The following is a 20072-nucleotide window of genomic DNA, read 5'->3' on the forward strand; positions in this document are numbered from 1 at the left end:
AAAAGATGACGCGTCCTACAGTGTTCAACTCAATCCAGTGGGCGGTGCTGTTGAACACAGTTGTTGCTTAGTCCCCTCTGATTGGCTGGCGAATCTGCTGTTTCTCATTTGATTGGCCGCTTTGCCAGCAGGAGGGGTCGAATTGGCCATAGAGCCAGCAGCTAGCCGTCAATAGCAGTCTTCTTGATAGCTAAAAGGGAACAAGGTCTACACAATTTTAATTAGCACACATTGAAGGATAGACCCCAGCTACATTCGTTCATTTATACTTAAGGAGAGGTTTATTTTATTTCTGCTGTTTTCGCGAAGCCTTAAAAAGAAGCCCCCAAAGAGCGAGGATGTTGGTCCCCGCGGGAAGATAATGAAGAGGCTGCGTGTTGTGTTGGTGTGCCTCATTGTAGCTCTCCTGTGCTGGTAAGAGTCACCACACATCTTTATTTCCTTCAGACGTTCTAATTTCATGACACATCATAGTTACAAGTGTCATTGAGGACCATTTAAAACGTCACGTCAACGCCGCCTGGCTTTGTCTTGTTTGCTTGGGTCCATTTGGCATCAATGTAGTAGAGCGCTAACGTTATCGGCGAGTTCCACAGTGACAGTAAAGGCAAATAAAATAATTATACTTAATTTTATAATTAAAGTCCCATACAGTACAGTGCAATATTTTCTATAGTAGGTTAGCTTGGCAATGTCGTTTGATACCATCCAAGCGAGCTAATATCACCTGTATAGTGGCCGATAGTGAACATAACAAATATAAGAAAATCTAAGTGTTGGTATATGTTGTCACTTTGTTTAACTACTCATGAAAGGTCTGAACAGCTGACTAGGGCTGAACTATTTTGGAAAAAATATCAGTCACGATTTTCTTTAGAATTAAAATGACGATTCTCTCATCTGGTAAATTATATGTTGGCAATACATTACTCATGAAAATGTTAAGCAATGTGTGCAATATTTTTGGGTTCAGTTGCCACCATGATTTAAACGCTATTTTTAATATGTAAAATTAGGGGCTAAAATTAAGCCTGGTCCGGACTCATTGGTTAAGTTAAATAATGCAAGTTGAGTTGACAAATGCCACAATTCGACCAGGGAAATGACGGCCATCATGCCAACGGTAGCTCTTAGAGGCGCTTGAGTCCAGCTTGTCAAGTAAAATCGAAAGAATCGTCATCATTTAGAAAGGAGTATCGCATGCTGGTGTGAATCGAGGTTGCAGTTTGTTTGTTTTTAAACTTTTTGTGCGGCGCCATAAGTGACTCAGCAGATGCGTAACTTATCAATACGCCCCAAATATATATAATTACATTATTTTTATTCCACTTCTATGAGAGAGACCATTTTAAGATGTTAGGGCAGTGGTTCCCAAACTTTTTACGGTCATGTACCCCTTCTTTTGATCAGCCATGTACCCCCTACTCCTACACACTTAAAAAGAAAACAACTTTTTATCTTAATTCATTTGAAATATTCAACATCATTAATTCGTTCATTCATTTTATAGTAATTCCAGGTCAAAAGTGTGTATTTTGCATGGTGACATTTGGATAAAAGGATAAGTAATAATCCTACATATCTTTTATTCCACTCTAGTCACTTATGATTTAATTCTGTATATTCATTTCATACCAAATTGAAGGGGAAAATTAAACAATCCTGATAAAGCAGTATCTGTCTGAAAGTCCATTTGTTTAACATTGATGTCTGTTATAGTAAGTATATAATATTTTATAATATCGTCTTACTGTTATGAGCAACAAGTGCTTGTTTTTGTAAATATCACGTGATTTAGGCTGTATGTGCAGGTTTGGGTGTGTTTCCTGTGATTTCCAAGTGTCAGCGAACGCAGCCGCAACTTGTACCCGAAGAGTTCCGCGATGCACCTGATTGTACCATTCTTACAAAAAAAAGCTAGCTCTGCACTGATAGCAGTTTTCCAGTTTTGATCCTGCTTGTTGAGTATGAAATGTCCATCATTTGTGTGCGTTGTGTGACTCAAGAAGACCATACACAACCTTTTGGACACACACACCCCTTTTGGACAAAATCCCTGCTTTGGGCAAACCCACGTTCCTCTGGACAGACACGCGTATATTGATAAAATCTTTCCATGGTGTCCCAACTCTAAAAGAACCACTGCCTCCTTCTTAAAGGGATAGTTCGTAGTTTTTGACATGACGTTTTATGACGTCCCCATCAGCAGTGTAGTCCATTAACAGCGACTTACCCCCCCCCCTCACAAAACGCTCGCCGTTATATTTGTCTCCCGCCGTAGTGCTGCACACTTTCACCTGTGCATTCTTGGGTATGTGACGAAGACGCATGCATCTACTTCCGCGATGGAGCGCAGCGGCCATCTTGTTTACGTATGCGTTCCACAGCGGAAGAAGATGCCAGTGTCTTCGTCACATACACATGAATGCACAGGTGTGCATTTTGTGAAGTTTGATTTTTTTTGAGAAGGCATTTTTGTGATGCAAATGTATTCATCTTTTGAACGCATGTTGCTTCGAGAAGCCAAACTCTTTACTTAATTGTCCCCAGCAACTAAGCGGAACTACGTACTTAATCACAGAAATCTGACCAGAACTGGACTTAAGAGACCAAGTGGGGGTTAAGTCGCTGTTAATGGACTAGAATGCTGATGGGGACGTCATGCAACTTCATGGCAAAAAATCCCTTTTTGAAGTATCCCTTTTAATAGTATCCGAAATAGCCAACAATAAAGAATCATTTTTGAATCCCCACCTACAGTGATAGGTTTTCACCCCTGCGCCATGTGGGGATTAATTGGAACACCAATATAAGTGAAAACCTCAAGTTGAAACACTCTTAATGCACAAAATAATCACCGAATTTACTTATTTGTTCATATGATGCGCACAGAGCAATTAACAACTTCACGCTCTGCCTCTTTCCTGCTCCGGGCTCCTTGCGGCGTGAGGCATTCAGGCGCACTCGTAATTGTGAGTGTTAGGCGTTTTACATTTTATTCACGTACCCCCATCATAATTGGGTACCCCACTTTGTGACCCTAGACCTTAGGGTAAATCAGACTTCTTAACAAGTTGATAAGTACCACTTTAATTCTAAACTACATAAACACATACAGATTGTAACTACACCACTGTGTGTAATGGAAAATATTATGAAAGCGACACAGGTAAATCCCTGAATCAAATATAGTAGTGAAATAGTCAGTTCTGCCACACACATTTCCAGGAAGGTTTGTGTAGTTCCGTGTTTGCTCATACCTTTGTCATTGCTGGTTGGCGAGCTGATAAGAATAGTTGTTGTTGTTGTTTCCTCATTGCATCAGAAGCAATGACATATCTTATATCAATAACAGATAAGGATTGATTGATTTTGTGAGTGTTGATTTACACGTTTAAGACAAACAGCTAGTTGGTTTGCTTATATACGAATTCCTCTACGTCAGGGTGCTTGACACACTAAGCCCTTTTTCTAACGACAAGCAGATTTGGATAGTTCTTGAAGTAACTAGACAAGACTCATAAGATTTAACTGGAAAGCAGGCAAAGCAGGACTGGGCGACATTTTCTACCTCTCTCCTTAAGATGTATTTGTAAGTGTAGTGTTAACACTCACCTAAATGGTTAAATCAATAACCAAGCAGCTGGCAGTGCTTGCAAACCAGCACAGAGCGATACAAGCCTCGCATGTTTGTTTCATTTCTGCTTGCGTTTTTCCACTTTGACGCAAACGAGCTAATGAGCATGAAGTGACGCACAGACACTTCATTACCAATGCAAAACACCTTTTTGCCTTCTCTGTGGCAACTCTCACACATCCCAGTGGACTGAACATTTATTCTAAGAACCCCTGGGGATGGATATGTGTTTGATTATTTAGCTTTATTTGCTATTTATCATTGCAACAATGTATGCTGCCTCCTTGTGCTAATTTATTAGAAAGAGCTGTGCTATTGTTTAGTATGCTAGCTCAGGCTTGGGTTTGCGGTATCAATGTAAAACATATTGTAAAAGTGTCAAATGTATTGCAGCGTCACGTGATTCCATCCCTGTGTCACAGGCTTATTAGATTACAATCATTTCACACCCCAATTATCACTGATGAGATATAACTGAAGCTAATTGACCAGCTTGGGATTTAACATGACGTCCCCCGAGACGGGAGACACTTGGTAATCAGCGGCATCATGACTAAGCAAGGGTTGTGGAGCGTTAGCCTCGCTGCACAAGAAAGGAGGAAATTGTCTCCCTGACCTGACGCTGGCTTTCTTGATGCGCTCTCGTACACAAAAGTAATCTGTAGGGGTGTCTCGATACAACTTTTTCACGTCTGATACAATACCAATATTGCAGCCTTGAATATCGCCCAATAACAATACAGTTATCCGTCGCTCTATCGCGGTTTAAAAAAAAAACAAAACAATGAATTAATAAATGATCGCTCTTTTGTGGTTAACTAAGGCCTGTTATTAGTCAAACCATATTGAAAGAACACTTGAAACATTTTTTGCTGATATCGTCCCGATGTCAACATCGGATCGAGACACCACTAGTAACCTGTGTCCCTAGAGCCGGTTTATGAGCACCAAACCTGGGAAAAACCTATGAGTCTACTTTTGATAGAAGAGGCGCTCAAACTCTTGCTTTTGAAGTTGCTGCTTTTCATGACACTAAGAGAAGGAAAAAAACGGCGGTAACTAATTGATTTAATTAATTACGTTAACATTTTGTAGCATCATGTCAAGCCACATCTCTCTGTTTTGACAGCAGACACAGAGCCACAGTAGCGTCCCCACAGAGTCACACAGAGTCTGCTGCGCTTTTATAGGTTTATTTTGATCTGAACACATCAACATCAACAGCAGTGCAATTCCAACATCATATACTGTATGTATCTCCAACTCACAAACACGTATGAGTCTGCTCGTCCTGGAAATGACACTTCCTCATTGTCACATGACGACAGGGAGGTGCATTTACTGACATGCTAAAAATCACAAGAACGTCTTTATTATACGGGTATGTGTGGTCTAAATAAACGGAAAGACAAGAAAACACTAAGTGGATAGTCTTATCTCTCACTGATATAACTCTTACTGCGGAAGTATAATTTGCTGAATTTAAGTTTACTTGGAAATCCCCCAAAAATACATCTACACTCAAAACGTGAATTCAGCTTAAGTTTCGTGGTGTCGAAACACTTTATGGCTCATAATAACACGATTAAAGAGTGATTCAAAATTTCTGCGACTATTAAAGAGACTAGCATTAGGCAAATACATTTTCAGACGTGTGCTATGTTTTAGATTTAAATTTTCAGTTCATTTGGAGCTGTTAATACATACATATATGTATAATTGTGTCACAGTCTTTTTGTTCATAAAATACAGCAAAATGGGCATATTTCACACATAGTGGCAAATGGTGATTAATCATGATTACAATTTGTAATCATTTGACAGCCGTAAAATACAAGGGCTTCGCTACACATGTTAAATTCAGCAGCTCTGTCATCTGTCAGTAAAGCCATGTTGACACTTGCGCAAAATTTGTCCCTGCACAGGTACGCAATTTTGCGTGCCATGGAGTAAATTTGTCGTAAACTGGTGTGAAGTATGTGTAAGGAAGAGGGCAGCCAGAATTCTGGCATTGCTACTGTGAATGATAATATGGAAGTGGCAGTGCGCCAGGCAGGATTGGAACTGTACATGACATGCTTTACGCACACAATAAGCCTTGCACTCGGTGTTCTCAGCGTCCCTCTTTTTGTTGTTGTTGTTGTTGTTGTTGTTTTGTTCTGTTTTTTGTCTGAGTTCAACAGCTGTCCCTGTTAAATGTCCGAGCAGAGGCTGTAATAATTCTACATTTCATCAAAGTTACTTAAGATTTGTCTGATCAAAACAGGATCGCTGCATATGACTTCTTTCAAAACATCGTCTAATTTAGACCTGCTTTTGCACGCAAAGCATCAAGGGACCGGTAGTCCTTTTAGCGTAAATATAAAGCTATCTGCCAGCTATTTTATGTGTCTTTACATAACTACACATCAACATTAATGATTAGTAGGTTGAGCTATAACAGCCGTCATTATTTCAACTAAACATTTTTAGTTTTTATTTCAATTTGTGGAAAGGACTTCAACATTTTAAAGCACCATGCGTAGGTCATGCATGCAAAGTTCTAAAACAAATATGAGACCTTTCAAAGTCCATCACTGGAAGACAAAACATATTACTTCACAAGATTTCATTATTTCATCTGCATGTCAAAGATGTTTCCAAACCTATAGGTGACACTTCTCATAAACTGCGAGGATCGCTTTTGGAATTTTTATTAGCGTGTGTTATTTTCTCCTTCACGCTGGAGAGATGGAAGCAGGCTCGTTAAAAGAACTATGCCTTCGGTCAACGTCGTAAAAGCGCTCCCGACTACACGAGGAAGCCGTTACATAAGCAGCAGTGTCACTCACAGCGCTCGCGTCCCTCGCTGCCACCCTTTTAATTTGACACCGAAAAGTGAATGGCGGTGAAACGGAAGAAGAGGCTCTCTGAGTGCTATCTGCTTTCCACTGAATGGGGGTGGAGCAGCACCATGGGGGTGTCATAATAACACAGTTTGAAGACAGTTTTGTTGTTGTTGTTTTTTGTTTGGTGTAGGAATTCTGAACAATGAAATGATGCCCAGTCATTTGGCAAATGAGGGAACGTTTGAGTTATAGATTTATAGTAGGAAAAGTATGTGTTTTTAAAATCTGGATTAGTCTTCATTCTTGATACATGCTTGTATTTTTTTGAAGGTCACTGGCATGTTTATACATACATACACACATACACAACACACCTGCAGTATGTACACCGTATGTACATATGCACAATTTGCAGCCAAGTAGTGTTCTCCATTTTGGCTCTTTAGCTTCAAGAAGCGATGCATCAATAATCAGTTCCACACAACTGGCAAAATCCGAATTGAATTGAATTGAATTAGTTTGAATGAAAATTACACTTATTTGTGGTGATGATAAAAAAAAATTAAAAAATCCAGAAGTTGCATTGGAATTTCTATAGCTGCATGAGGTCGGTCTTGTAAGTTGCAAGCAAGACCAGAATGATCCAGTTTTGTGTGCTGTGGAGGCTGAGCCGGACTGGCAGTCGATTGTTCCTGCCCACTGGCCATGGAGACTGCTGAGCAAACTGAGCTCTGTCGACTGTCTCTGTATTCCTCCTGCCTTCTGCTGCATAGCAAATCAAGCTCCCGAGTGCTTGCATTTCTTTACATAGCTGACTCTTCAAGTTTGTACATTTTGTTTAGTGCTCCCGGGTGTCAACAAGTTGACCAACGGTGTTTTATTTGCTTATTGGCCTGTAAACAAACTCCTAACAGTAGCAGCTTGCCGAGCAATGTAATGACTTCAATCGTCTTTACTTCATTTGGCAGCAGTCTTTGTCGGGATCTGGCGTAGTAGTAGTTTTTATTTGTAATAGGTAGACAGAGAGTGTTTGTGGCCGCCCGTGTTTACAGAAAGAATTGATAAGGTGGATTGTGAGAGTGGCGGTTGTTTAATTCAGGGCTCCAGACTAACTTTTTTTTTTTTTTTGGGGCAAAGTTTACATTTCCTCTCATTTTCACTGTATTTCTGATAAATGCTTGAACAATAAATGGCAAATGTCTTCTCTAACCACCTTGTTTCTGTCCCTAGCTTCTTGTAGGCCTCTTTGGTGGCATCATATACATTATAACTCCAATACTGGCCTCTTTTCACATGCAAGTCAATCCCAGTGGCCATTCGCACCCCCTACTCTCACACACATTGGCCTGCCTTCTTCTTCTTTGGTGTCCATCTCCTGTATTCTTCTTTTGGAATTAATGTTTGTTGGCAAGCTCATTTGTGCATTACTGTCAACTACCGGGCTGGACGGTGGAGCAGAAGTTTGTCAATAATAACAATACATTTGGCAAATTAACTGGTAGCTTCGGCAAAAGAAACAAGGCACACCTTATTGGCCATGCCAGCTAATCTGACCTGCTTTTAATTGTGTGAAACAAATTTTGTACGATTTGACACAAACCTGAAATTGTTTTGATGCCTGTTTTACAGTCATCGTCCCTCACATCTCTCCCTCATGCTATCTTGGTTTTTCAAAAATGTAATGAATAATAAACGATGACTGTTTTGTGGTTGACTATAGCCCATTATTAGTAAAAAAAAATATTGAAAGGCAAGTAAGTCATCGGTGATGACACAAAACAATGATGAGACATGACATTTCATTAGATTACCTTAATGCTGCTTGTAGTCAGCCATGTCATGTCTGACACGATATAGTGGGGAAAAAAGTTCTCCTCCCATTCCGTTTGGTAGGTTTTTGGCTTCTTACTTTGTCCTCCTTCACCACTCCGTTTGAAACCCTTTTATGTTTAGAATAGATCAATTGGAGGCTATCTTGGAGGCTTAGCTTGAAAGCATGCTATGCTTAAAGCCGTGGCCGTCTCTTGTGTCCCTGCAGTGATCCCGTAGCCTGCACATTAGCAATGTGTTAAAGAATAATAGGAGTGTAAAGGTGACTATAGGGGTGTTATTTCATGTCTACATGTCTCTAATAGTGGTCAAAAAACATATGTAGAAAGTCATAAACATGTTTTCTATGCTCTAACTATGAAAATATTCCATTAATTAATATTGAATCCTACTTCGCAGAAATTCACTTACCACGGTCTGGTTTGGAACCAGTTAACCGCGATAAACGAGGGATTGCTGTACATGGGAAATGAATTGTTCAATTCTATATGGTGGTCATTTGTCATTAAATACAGGCTTCATGTTTGAATTGAACAGTTATATAAACTACTAAGAGCTGAAGCAAATATTCTTTGGTGAGATGCTTACGAGCTATCTGTTGGAGAGAGTCACTATCTCAAAGCTGCGTACACTACGTGTATATGTTCAACAACTTAGACACACAACTAGTGTGTTGAAGACAATCATTATAATGATAACAAGAGAGCATAGTTGTTAAGTGACACTTTAAAAAAGTAAGTTAGCACGTACGTAAAAGTCAGAGGTAATGAGATAGAAGAAAGTTGAGCGATCACACACGCTGGCATCGATAGGCTTGGCCAATGACAAGCTGTCGTCAGTTGACTCCACATGCCACAGACTATTTTTCATTCTCACGGTAATAAGGGCCAAAGTGCGTACCTTGTCAACTCTATACGGGACGTGGACTTCTATCTGGTCGCACATGCACGAGTAGATGGCCTTAAGGGCTGCGATTGATTTGAGTGATCGCATTTGAGTACACTTTGTTGTGTGCATACGACTTGTTCAAAAAGGCATGCAACCCAAATTCTGTTTTACTTTTTTCCAAATTGAGTTTTTTTTTGTTAAAATTTTTTAAAAGTCTTTTTAAATTTTTTGTTTTACCTTTTCACACTTATTTTACCAGCATTGAGTGTGTACTTTGTGACAGTAAAAGCAAATGCAAAAATCTGTACATTTATTGATGCAATACCTCATTGACCAATTTTGCCCAGTATTTCAGAAATGGATGTAGCTTGGCGAACTTTTCTAATGGGATGTGAGCTCTGCACACATTGCTACAAAATCCTCAACAAACTGTAATGTCTGTGCTTGTGGTTAAGGAAGACATAGTCACCAATGCAATTCCAATTGCGCTGTTAATATAAGACATTTTTTATGACACCCTTATTTTGTTACAATTAGACAGTATGTGGCAAACAGCGCTCTTATTTTGAAGGCCGGAAGTGTGTTGGACGTGTTGAGAGTGGCTGTTGACGGTTAAGATGAGCTACGACCAAGAATAATCTCGTCGTTATTTCACTCATAACTTGCACGATGTCAGCGGGCATCGTAAAACACTGGTTTGAACACAGTGTAAACACATTCATAGAGCCGCACTATCATGCTCTGCTAAACTAAGCTAACCCTGCTAGCTTTCATTCACGCTCCATAATAGAGGAGTTTCCAAGTTTTTTCACCAACTTTTGCTGGTGTTTCAGTGTTTAGTTCGGGAGGGCGCAGGCTAGTGTTATTGATGAGATTCCACCACGATTGAGTGATCTGACGGGGAAATATTTCCCCCACACAAACGCTCCTTCTCTTCACAATGACAGTATTTCACTCATTATGTCCATTTTTGCAAGATTCTGCGTTTAACAGATTTTGTTTTTATCGCCCAATTCGGCAATTCTGTGTGCGATTGTTGTGTTGGAAACAATTGTTGCTGTTATGTATATGCTGTGTCGCAGTGGCTGCAGTTTATCACCTCTCTGGGTTCTGTGTAAAAACCTCAGATGTGGCTGTTATGCAGGATTTCTGTTGTAAAAGACGCAAGTCAGTGGTTTCTTCACTTTGAGTCTGTAGAAAATGTTCTTCCCATCCCCCCCTCGCTTGCTCGTTGCTGTTTACCTTTCGCTGCAAGCACGCTTACTTTTCGTCCTGTTTGAGTGTGCGAGCATCTTTCCACACCCCCAGCTGGGGGGTCATTACCACAAAGAGGACTTGTCCATACTGCTGCATGGGAACGTTGTGTTCCAAAGCAAGCTAGAACTTGACGGGAGCTTGCCACTCAAGACTTATAGGGCTGGCATCACACGCTAAAGTTTCCTGTCATCTTATTTCCCAAACTAGGATGAATACTGTAGGTTTGGAATGGCAGAATCTCCAATAAAATCAGCGTCATGTATCAGGAGGCCACAGTTTGCATTGGAACATCCACAGTACAGTTTTACCACACTGCAGTACATCATACAGAATACATTGTACCGAGGTGTAATGAGTTTTTTTGGGGGGGGCGGGGGGGTTACCCCCGCTGTGCCTAAGAAAGCGCACAGGCATTATCGTGTCCACACACCCCACCTCTGGCAAAGTGGCTTTTCCTATCAAATTGCATTAAACCACATGACTGCCTCCTTGTTTCCCTATTCCGATGTGCTGATCCCAATGCTCCCGATGCCACTCTGGCAAGCCTCTCTTTGATCCCTGTGGGACTGAGAGGACCAGGGCATCATTGGCATCCCACCACCATGTGACTGTTGGTCTTTGCACCGCTCAGTCATTTTTAGAGACAGTTTCTCTTTGGCATTTACAATATAGCAGAAACCGATCTATTTGTCTCTTATTCGACCACTTGGATAACACTGAAAAAAAAAAAAAAAGACTTCTGTTCCTGAACCTCTGTGCACAAAACTGTGAAAATGTGTAAAAACACGCACCCCTGCTGAGCAGTCTGTGCTATTATTTTTCTGACAAATACACCGGTGGCGCTGTTATTAAACCCCCGACGATTAACCCATCAGTTTGATGCATTTGAACTCTACAAATAACCAATATAACTTTAGGCTATTCAGCCGAATTGCCACAAAATTTGGTACACAACTAGCAGTGTTACTTGTTGGCACATAGAGGTGTGTTTGTGTGTTCCTGCTGGTGCACTCAAGGCCTCGGGAGAAAGACTCCTGTGTCATTTTTTTTTTTTTTTGCAAGCGAGTGCAATGCGTCACAGTACTGGCATGGTCATGTTAGGATCCTTGTAAATGAGGAGGCCCGACAGGTTTAGCTAGTGTGGTATTCAGCGTTTCCCACCTTAGGGGGTGGGTGGGGAGAGGAGGCGGGTGGGGCTAGATGACATCATGGCTAATTTGCAAAGTTGACCATGATGCAAAACTCGGTCTTTCAGTGCTCAGGTAAAATATAGGAAATGTGCAACATTATTGTGTTTTTAAACTGTAGTAATCAAGAACACAACATGAAGTTCTTGACTTACAGGTGTTTGTTTCATTTCATGCAGCGGTAGACTCACGTACGTTTGCCTCATACAACATTGATGGTGTGTCTTGGGCTCAGTGTAAGTGTGCGCTTAGTTTCAAAATAATGTGCACGCCATTGTACTTCTAATATCTCACTATATTGTACCGTCAACGGGAGTCGCCACTGCTGGGGTATCCAGCATGCCTTGCAGGACAATTAAAGGTGCGTGTTTGCTGTTAAAACTTAGTCGTTGATCCCCACATAGTTAATTGTTGTTGAGTACCTGTTACGTGTTGCACTGTTTATCTTTTGGGTTGTACCGTGTGTAAGACTGCCGTTCTGTTTTATGACCATCTGTCTGTTTGCACTGTAAGAGCACCCTCCTTAAAGGAAAACTTTGTAATTCTGCCCATCATCCACAATCCTGATGTGAGACATGAACACACGTCTTTCTCTTTTCTATGTGTTCTAAAGATATAACAAAAGATAAGAGACAGCTCATTACTGAATGTAATGCGACACACCTATGCCATCTACAGAGACGGCTATGAAAACACCTCCAGAAAACTCCCAACAGGGGTTTATGGTTTTGCATACATGTTGTAAACATGTAGTAACAGGTACATTCATGATAACATGTTTTTCACAGTATTTTGCTGTGTTTTGGTCCTTTCCGTAACTTTCCTCCTGGGCACACTGATTTCAACATAGCAACATAGAAATGAATGCCTACGCCTAGCGGCAATTCCAATATGTAGCATCACCTTTTGATAGTGATCTGAGGCATTGAGAGCGCATGTATGTGGTGAAGCTAGTCGCTAGCCGGTGTGGTGTGGCGAGGTGTGAATACACCAATAGAGTAGTTTGATCGATGTAACAATAAATGTTGCTTTAGCTTGGTTAATATGCTTGGTTAATATGCTTATCACGTTATATGTAAACGGGGCAGGAAGGCTTTATAGGTGGAATAAGTGTTTCCCAATACGTGCATTATTAGCTCAGTGTTTTTAGCTGTTTTTACATCTTTAGAATGTGCAGAAAAGAAAAGACATCTGTGTTCATGTCTCGCATAAGGATTGTGGATGATGGGCAAAATTCCCCAAAAAAGCGCAGTTTGCCTTTAAGCAAATTGCCTCTGACTATGCAGCGCTACATTGGCATCTATTGTACAGAGTTGAAACTATGTTAGACAAGCCACACAGACAGAGCCAATATAATGTGTTTGTGAGCGAGGATAAGGGATTAAGCCGGGATATCTTGGTTATCCTGGATCAACTTATCTGTGATCCATTTGCACAAGAGTGGGATATGTTCTGACATAAGTTACCATGGAGATTTATTCTGTGGCGTTAGCCTGGTCTGGAGCAGGCTAAGGTCCAGGATGTACTTCATCCTTTATCTCAGTCAGTAGTCACCATAAACGGAGACCAATAATTATTCAACTACACTATGCATTGTTATCACACTCAACTACCCCCACTGCCATTATTTAAACATTTGTCATCATTCATTTCAATCAGGTGCAGTATCGCAACCATTTGGACCATTTAAATAATTGAATACAAATTTACAACATTCTAAAATGGCAGGACTGGTTTTATTCATGCCTTCAATAGGCTCAACTGTGTAGATGTAAGTCTGATTATCCGTGTATATGTCATTCTGACAGTGGGCGTTAATGTGCTATGTGCCTCTTACGCGATACAGCAAGTCGGCACGCAATATTTAAAGCACTTACGGGAATGAGGCAGCGAGTGTAAGAGCCAGGCAAAGGAAAAGTTGATACCATGTAATTAATGCTAAGCTGAAATCTTTAAGGTGTGTTTACAGCAGCAAAGAATCCCCAGTGCAATTGTGCACTTTATTCTCTTTGTAGATAAACAATACATTGTTGGCTGTCCAGCTACATTTTTACTTCCCGCACGATATTGTAGCCATGAATATCGTCCGATACTGATCCAATATCAGCACGAATCATACGGACTTTTATTACCTGTTTAGTACTGTGGAATGTTAGAAAAGGCTTTATCAAGTGATATTCCTCAAACAGAGAACAATAGTAAGCAACAGTAGGTATGAGGAAAAACTGCCCCGTGTATTTCTTTATGCATCTGGGGTGCCGTTTTATCGACACATGTAGTGGAGGCTTTGTACAAGTATAATGTAGCGTGGCACAAAGTGCTCAATGAAGCTTTTAAACCCGACATTACTCACCTCCGTCAGGGGCTGGCTATTTGATGTTATGGCCAATGACTTTTTGCCTTCTCGTGGCAGTTTCTCATGCTTTGCATATGTTTGCAAATTTTTAAAAGTGCTTTTAAGGGCTTTAACAAAAAATACTGCCACACAGCTGACATCACTGCTGCTCCTGGCTAAACACACTAGCACACGCTGTTCTTAGGATCACATGGGTGCTGCATGCTGGATAGAAGTGCTGGCACGGATACTGGAACGAGGTGCTTGTGCATCGGACTGCCAATGTCGTAGATTTTAGATGCAGGCCGATTTTGTTTTTTAGACTGATATTGGACCTATATCCGACAACAATATTGTACACTGGGTTCTCTACTTACGAACATCCGACTTGCGAACATTTGGAGATACGAACGCAAGCTGACCGGTCTATATTTTCATGTATTTTGTCGAAAATTGCGATATTTTGTCATTTGAATTTGTTGGAAAATGGCGCTCTACAGTGCTACCGTATCATCTACAAGGAGAAGAAAAGGAAGACCATACAAACTTCCATTGAAAGCTTCTTCAAACGTAGATCTGCTACTCCTGCACCGTCGTCACCAAGTGACTCGCCACCAATGCCTACACCTTCGTCTGCGCCTTCAGCGCCAATTCCTTCCACCTCAGTAGTTTCCCCTTCTTTTAGAAGAGTTTAGAAGAGAATACTAATTGGTGAATTCATTTTATAGTAAGTAATTCTGGGTCAAAAATTAGTATTGTGAATGGTCAAATTTAGATAATTTGTAATTTATTTCAGCCGGATGTTGGGATCCTTCCCTTTTGAATGGGTTGAAGTTGAGCTTCACTTTCGTCCCCTTGCAATCGCTATGATTTAAATCTACATCATTAATTATTAATAAATACATAAATTTGATACCAAATTGAAAGGGAAAGTTGAACAAACATGATAAAGCAGTATCCAAAGTACAAAAATGCATACAAGCAGCAATAAAGCCTCATTTTCAGGGGAATGTCTCCTCTGTCATCCTGACACGCACATACATTGACAGGTTTTCACAGTGCAGGGATTGGAACACCAATATAAGTTAAACCTTCAAGATGAAACACTCTTACTTACTTATTCATATACCTCACACTTCATACCTTCATACTTCATACCATGTGTCATTTCTTCGTTCTGTTATGACGGTGCTAATTGTTTTTCATTTTTATTCATGTACCCCCAATGACAATTGGCGTACCGCCGGGGGTACGCATACCCAACTTTGGGAACCAAGGCCCTAGACAGTTATAGTTGTCAATTAATTGAATAATTGATCTCTCATCAATTCATCAATTGTTGCAGCTCTAATAATACACATCTGTTGACTGAGTCTGGAAAAAGTATGTAATTATGAAATGTCAAATGTGCTCTGTCCATGCCGTATATATCATGTACAGCAACATAACCTTAAGACTTAGGACAGGAGGACACAAACATGACAATGCTAGCATTACACTCACACTTAAACAGCAACATCATGCTAGGTTACCCTATTCACTGAAGGAAAAACAAAATGATGAAACTTACAGCCCCCATGCCTGTATCTGTCTGACGGATTGTTGGCAGAGCTCCAGGCTTTATTTTAATGTGTAGCAAAGCCTGCCTTTTTTTTTTTTTTTTTTTAAACACAAAACTCATCTGTGAAGGCGTGGGCTCATCTAGCCCGGGGTGGTATCATGTCCCATGTCCATGAGGAAGGATGTTTTTCTCTTCATGACGCCATGAAAAGCCATAATTTCAAAAGCGACCGTTTGACCACCTCTTCTTGCAAACAAGTGAGGCAGTTGATAGATTTTTCTCACGTTTGGTGCTCTTAAACAAGCTCCAGGGACACATTGTTGCTGCTAGAACGTCCTTATCATAATTTTGCATGATGCATTTAAAGGAAAAACAACTTTGGGACCCCGCAACCGGGTCTCTGGAGCAGTTGAAGTTGGAGTTTTGATGATGATGAGGATAATGCCATGCTACGTGTCCTAACTATTTCCTTAATATTCAGGCTCATTATTATGTCACATTTCCTGTGGAGGAGGTCTTGGAAGACATCCGTCCCATCAGATGTTTCCTGCAATTTGTCACAAGTATGCTACCCCCCCAGTTCTGCCTGCCCTGAGGATGCACCAGTGGAGTGGTGGCTTATAGAGGCATCAGCTGGCTGTAGAGCAAACTGCTGTTTCACAGGAGGGGAAAAAATGCGAATGCATGTGCAAACTCTAACTCACATTCCCTTTTTTCCCTGGCAGATGTGACTGGCCTACTTCCTTGCTTAAAAGATTTTTCGTCCACAATGCGCTATGTTAACTTTGGCAAAAATATAATGGTTTCACGGTGTATATAACAAAATAACTGAATTCTTCTTAAATAACACGTGGGTGGGTATGTAGTTGTAATCCTTGTTGAATTGTACAACAGTATACTATACTGTCTCCAGATAACGTATGGCACCAGATCTCAAGTGTATCATGTTGATACTGGAGGTGGGTGGGAAATAAACAATTCTTAGATGCATCATGATGCGGACATTGACAATTATGAATCGATTCATAAACGGCAATTGATGCTGACGGGAAGCGGAAGCGGAAATGGCTGACCGTAAACGCCGACCGCACCCGCTGGATATAAAGCGAGCCTTTTATGTAAATTCCACTGAACGTAAAGAATTTATGTAAAGTTTTTGCATCGTATTACGTAAGGAATTCCATATAACATAAAGCATCAAGTCGGTGCAAGCGACAGAGAGACGAACAGTACATTTGGTGACGCCTTCTGACGCTTCACGCTCTCATTGCCTGATTATCGGGACACCGCCTACGCTCTCATCTCATTGGCTTATTATCGGGGCACCGCCTACGCTCTCATCTCATTGGCTGACTTCTCCAGCGCGTTCATGTTTGTTTGTGAGCTCTTTTCCTCATCGTAGTCGCCCTTAAACTAGTTTGCATGCATTGAAAGCTCTTCTTAATTTCTTCTTCTGTTTTAGTAGTACACAGTGAGTAAAAAGAAATTATATTTACAGAAAAAATCACGCATAAAAAATTTGCAAACTATTGATCACAAAAAAAGATGCATCGCATTGAATCGTGGAGGAGCCAGAGATTTGCACCCCTAGTTGAGGTTATACTCTCAGTTCCACAGTGCAAAAATTTGAGATGAGTGTTTAGTGCACATCACAGTTAGCTTCAATTACGGCTGCGTGCCAGAGTGTTTAATGAACAGCTGATCCGAGATCAAGGCCAGGACAAGAGCACGGAAAGCGGCTCACAGATCCGCTCGCGTTCCTTGTCTGAGCTAGAGCAGCGTCATCTTCTGACTCGGCCCAGCTCGTTTCCCTTGAGGCCGGGGGCAACAGTATCCTCCTGACTCAGCTTTTGTGAGAGTGCACAGAAGGAATTTCAAAAGCAAGAGCAAGGGCAGGAGGTCCAACCACGCTCACGTGTGCTGTCACGCTTGACACCACGGAACACTTGTAATCACCACGCACACCATCCTGATCATGAAGGGATCAAGGCCCTGATGGCATGCCATGCAGCTGCTGATACTATTTGACTCAGCAGATTGAACTATCTTCAACCTGTTGTTTTCTTGCTGCCCTACATCAAAGGACTGACCTATCTGGTAATTCTGACTGGTCCCAACACCAACAGGTAATATCCGATAGGAAGGTTTGGTTGTTTGGAACAACTGGAAATGGAAAGAGAGGCTTATTAGGTGGTGTACGATTCCCTCAGTCTTGGCAAAACATTCTTGAACAAGACACGGAACCCTTCAATTACTGTGTTTCAGATTGTGTGTAATCAACAACTCTTTTCACACAGAATTCTAAAAATGAGATTTTCCCACTTTTGTGGGTAGCTGTTGCATAAAAAACAGCACTGGCACAGAATGGGGCAAAGTTGAAGTTGTCCGATCAATATCCTGCCAGAAGTAGTATCAGAGTCGTAACAGAGGCAGGGCTATGCATGTGTATGGGAATTCCCACCCTTATGTGTTGAAAGCAATTGCCAGTATCAGCTTGTGCTGATTTCATCACCTATCTATTGGATTTTGGGATGCTGTGTCACTGTGTGAAAGTGCACGCAGTTGCGGCAATACTGACTTTGTTGGATCGTCTTGTTACGGCTCTGCTGAGGCTATTTGTGGAATCAGTCGCTGTGTAAAAGAGGCTAATGTGGTGTAGCAATAAATTAGTTTTCACTGTGTAAAATGTGTAAATTGGGCAACAGTACAAAAGCATTTTGAGTACAGTTTCTGTTTGCAACTCACTCATTTTTTATGGTTAGTATTTTCCCAAGAATGTTATTAAAACATTAAGAGCATATTATACCTGGAATCCACAAGTTTTAGCTGGATCCAAACCAGATTTTGCACTTGCTTGCAATGTAAAGGTAAAACAAATAATCTTATTTGACATGTTCAGATACCTGAAACCGATTGTCATTTGTTGTGTTTGTGGAAGTGCTTTATTCTTTTCAAATGTTTGCCCTCATCCAGAATCTATAAACTAAAACAATTTATTTGGGTTCTGGTGTAAAGTAGTGGTGAGAGCCTGCTCTAATATTCTCAGTTTTGCTTCTTTATATACCAGTAGGTCTCAAAATTGAAGTAGGGAAGTAAAAAGAGGAGTGAGTGTATTTTCAGTTGCGGAGTGGTTCGTCTTGCCTAAGGCTCTTCCGCCTTTAGCTCACGCTCGCATGGTGTTGCTATGCAGCGTACATGGTGCACTTAAGCACTATTATTCTATGGTGCCTAAACACTGCCATCCATTTGTGTGGCAGGACTTCATCTTCATGCTGTTGCGTAATATCTAAAAGTGGGTCACGCCACTCCCCCGAAGCCGGCGGGCCCCCCCCCCCACCTTTGAGGCTGTTTTCTTTTCATTTACAAGGAATGCTGTAATCCTTCATGGCCAGGATGCTGAATAAGCCCAGACACTACCTTTGCCCCATGAGGCTGGGTCAGGTTTAGAAGCTGAGAATACACTTCCATTACTTAGTTTAATCCCATTGTAAATATGTGTTTTGTGAACAGCCGGTTTTTTTTTTTAATTTTTTTTTTTATTGACCCGGTGAGTCATTTTTCAGTAGTGCTCCCGGAAGTTTGTACAGGATTGTTTACTCTGGGATGTGCTCACAAAAAAACTTGTGTGGTGTGATGCAATGTATGACATGCAAGTATTTCAACAAGCAATGCTTATTAAAATGATTGATTTGCCTCTTTTTGGGGAAAAAAAAGACATCAGTGGTCATCTGTTTGGATACTCTTAAAAACAATCATAAGCGTCCATTTACAACTGGATTATTTTAAAGGTCCCCTATTCTGTAAAAGTGATTTATGGCAATGGTAATCTTTTAGTTTATTTCGAACTTGCATGCAGTTTACATTGAACGCTTAATGTTACAATTCACAATTCCACATGTCCGAAAAGGAGTAGGAAAAAGCCGCGCTCATTTAATCCTACCCCCTCTCTGTATCATATCAGTAGCTAATGCCGATGTTCACTTCCTGTTTTCTACATGCTCTAATTCACCATTTACATTATTCTTCCATACAATCAAAGCAGTTATTATAATAATAATAATAATAATAATAATAATAATTTTTAAACAAAGAAACAAAAAAAAGTCCACCCCTCTCCCTCCTGTTGTTGTCCAGATCCACTTCCAGGTCCTCCTGTCCTGTCGTCTTTCGTGTTGTACTGTGAGTGTCATTGAATGTACAGTTGATACATGGGTTACTAATTCCAGCACTTTTGTTGAGCAGTCCCTTGTAACGATGATACTAAATGTCAAATGTTATTGAATGGAATCCTTCTAACTGCATGTTTTTTTTCCTTTGTGGTTGTATCCTCCATTTTCCTTGCTGTCATGTTAATATGATCTTTAATATGTATCCAGATCGATATCTTTTGACAACAAGCACTCTTGCTTCTTTGTGCTTTCCCTACTTCCTCAAGTCGCGTGTTTTCCTGGCGATGTCAGCATTGCGTTTTGTCAGATGCTCATTCATGTAGATGTTTGTACCTCTTTAGCTTTTTCCCCTGTTTCAGCAGTGTGGGTTTGAATTCCCC

At 40.8% G+C, this 20072-nt stretch overlaps 1 protein-coding gene across 3 annotated transcripts in view; it reads left to right on the top strand.

Moving 5' to 3' along the window:
• Positions 1–154: 154 nt before the first annotated feature.
• suco (SUN domain containing ossification factor) overlaps positions 155–20072 on the top strand; it is a 50130-nt gene continuing 30212 nt past the window's right edge. For all 3 annotated transcript variants that reach the window (XM_054789449.1, XM_054789450.1, XM_054789452.1), the window contains exon 1: positions 155–414. In XM_054789449.1, the coding sequence (XP_054645424.1) occupies positions 362–414 (53 nt within the window). In that variant the 5' untranslated portion in view covers positions 155–361. The remainder of the gene's footprint in view (positions 415–20072) is intronic.

This window comes from Dunckerocampus dactyliophorus, chromosome 10 (genome assembly GCF_027744805.1).
Source record: "Dunckerocampus dactyliophorus isolate RoL2022-P2 chromosome 10, RoL_Ddac_1.1, whole genome shotgun sequence".
Taxonomy (NCBI): Eukaryota; Metazoa; Chordata; class Actinopteri; order Syngnathiformes; family Syngnathidae; genus Dunckerocampus; species Dunckerocampus dactyliophorus.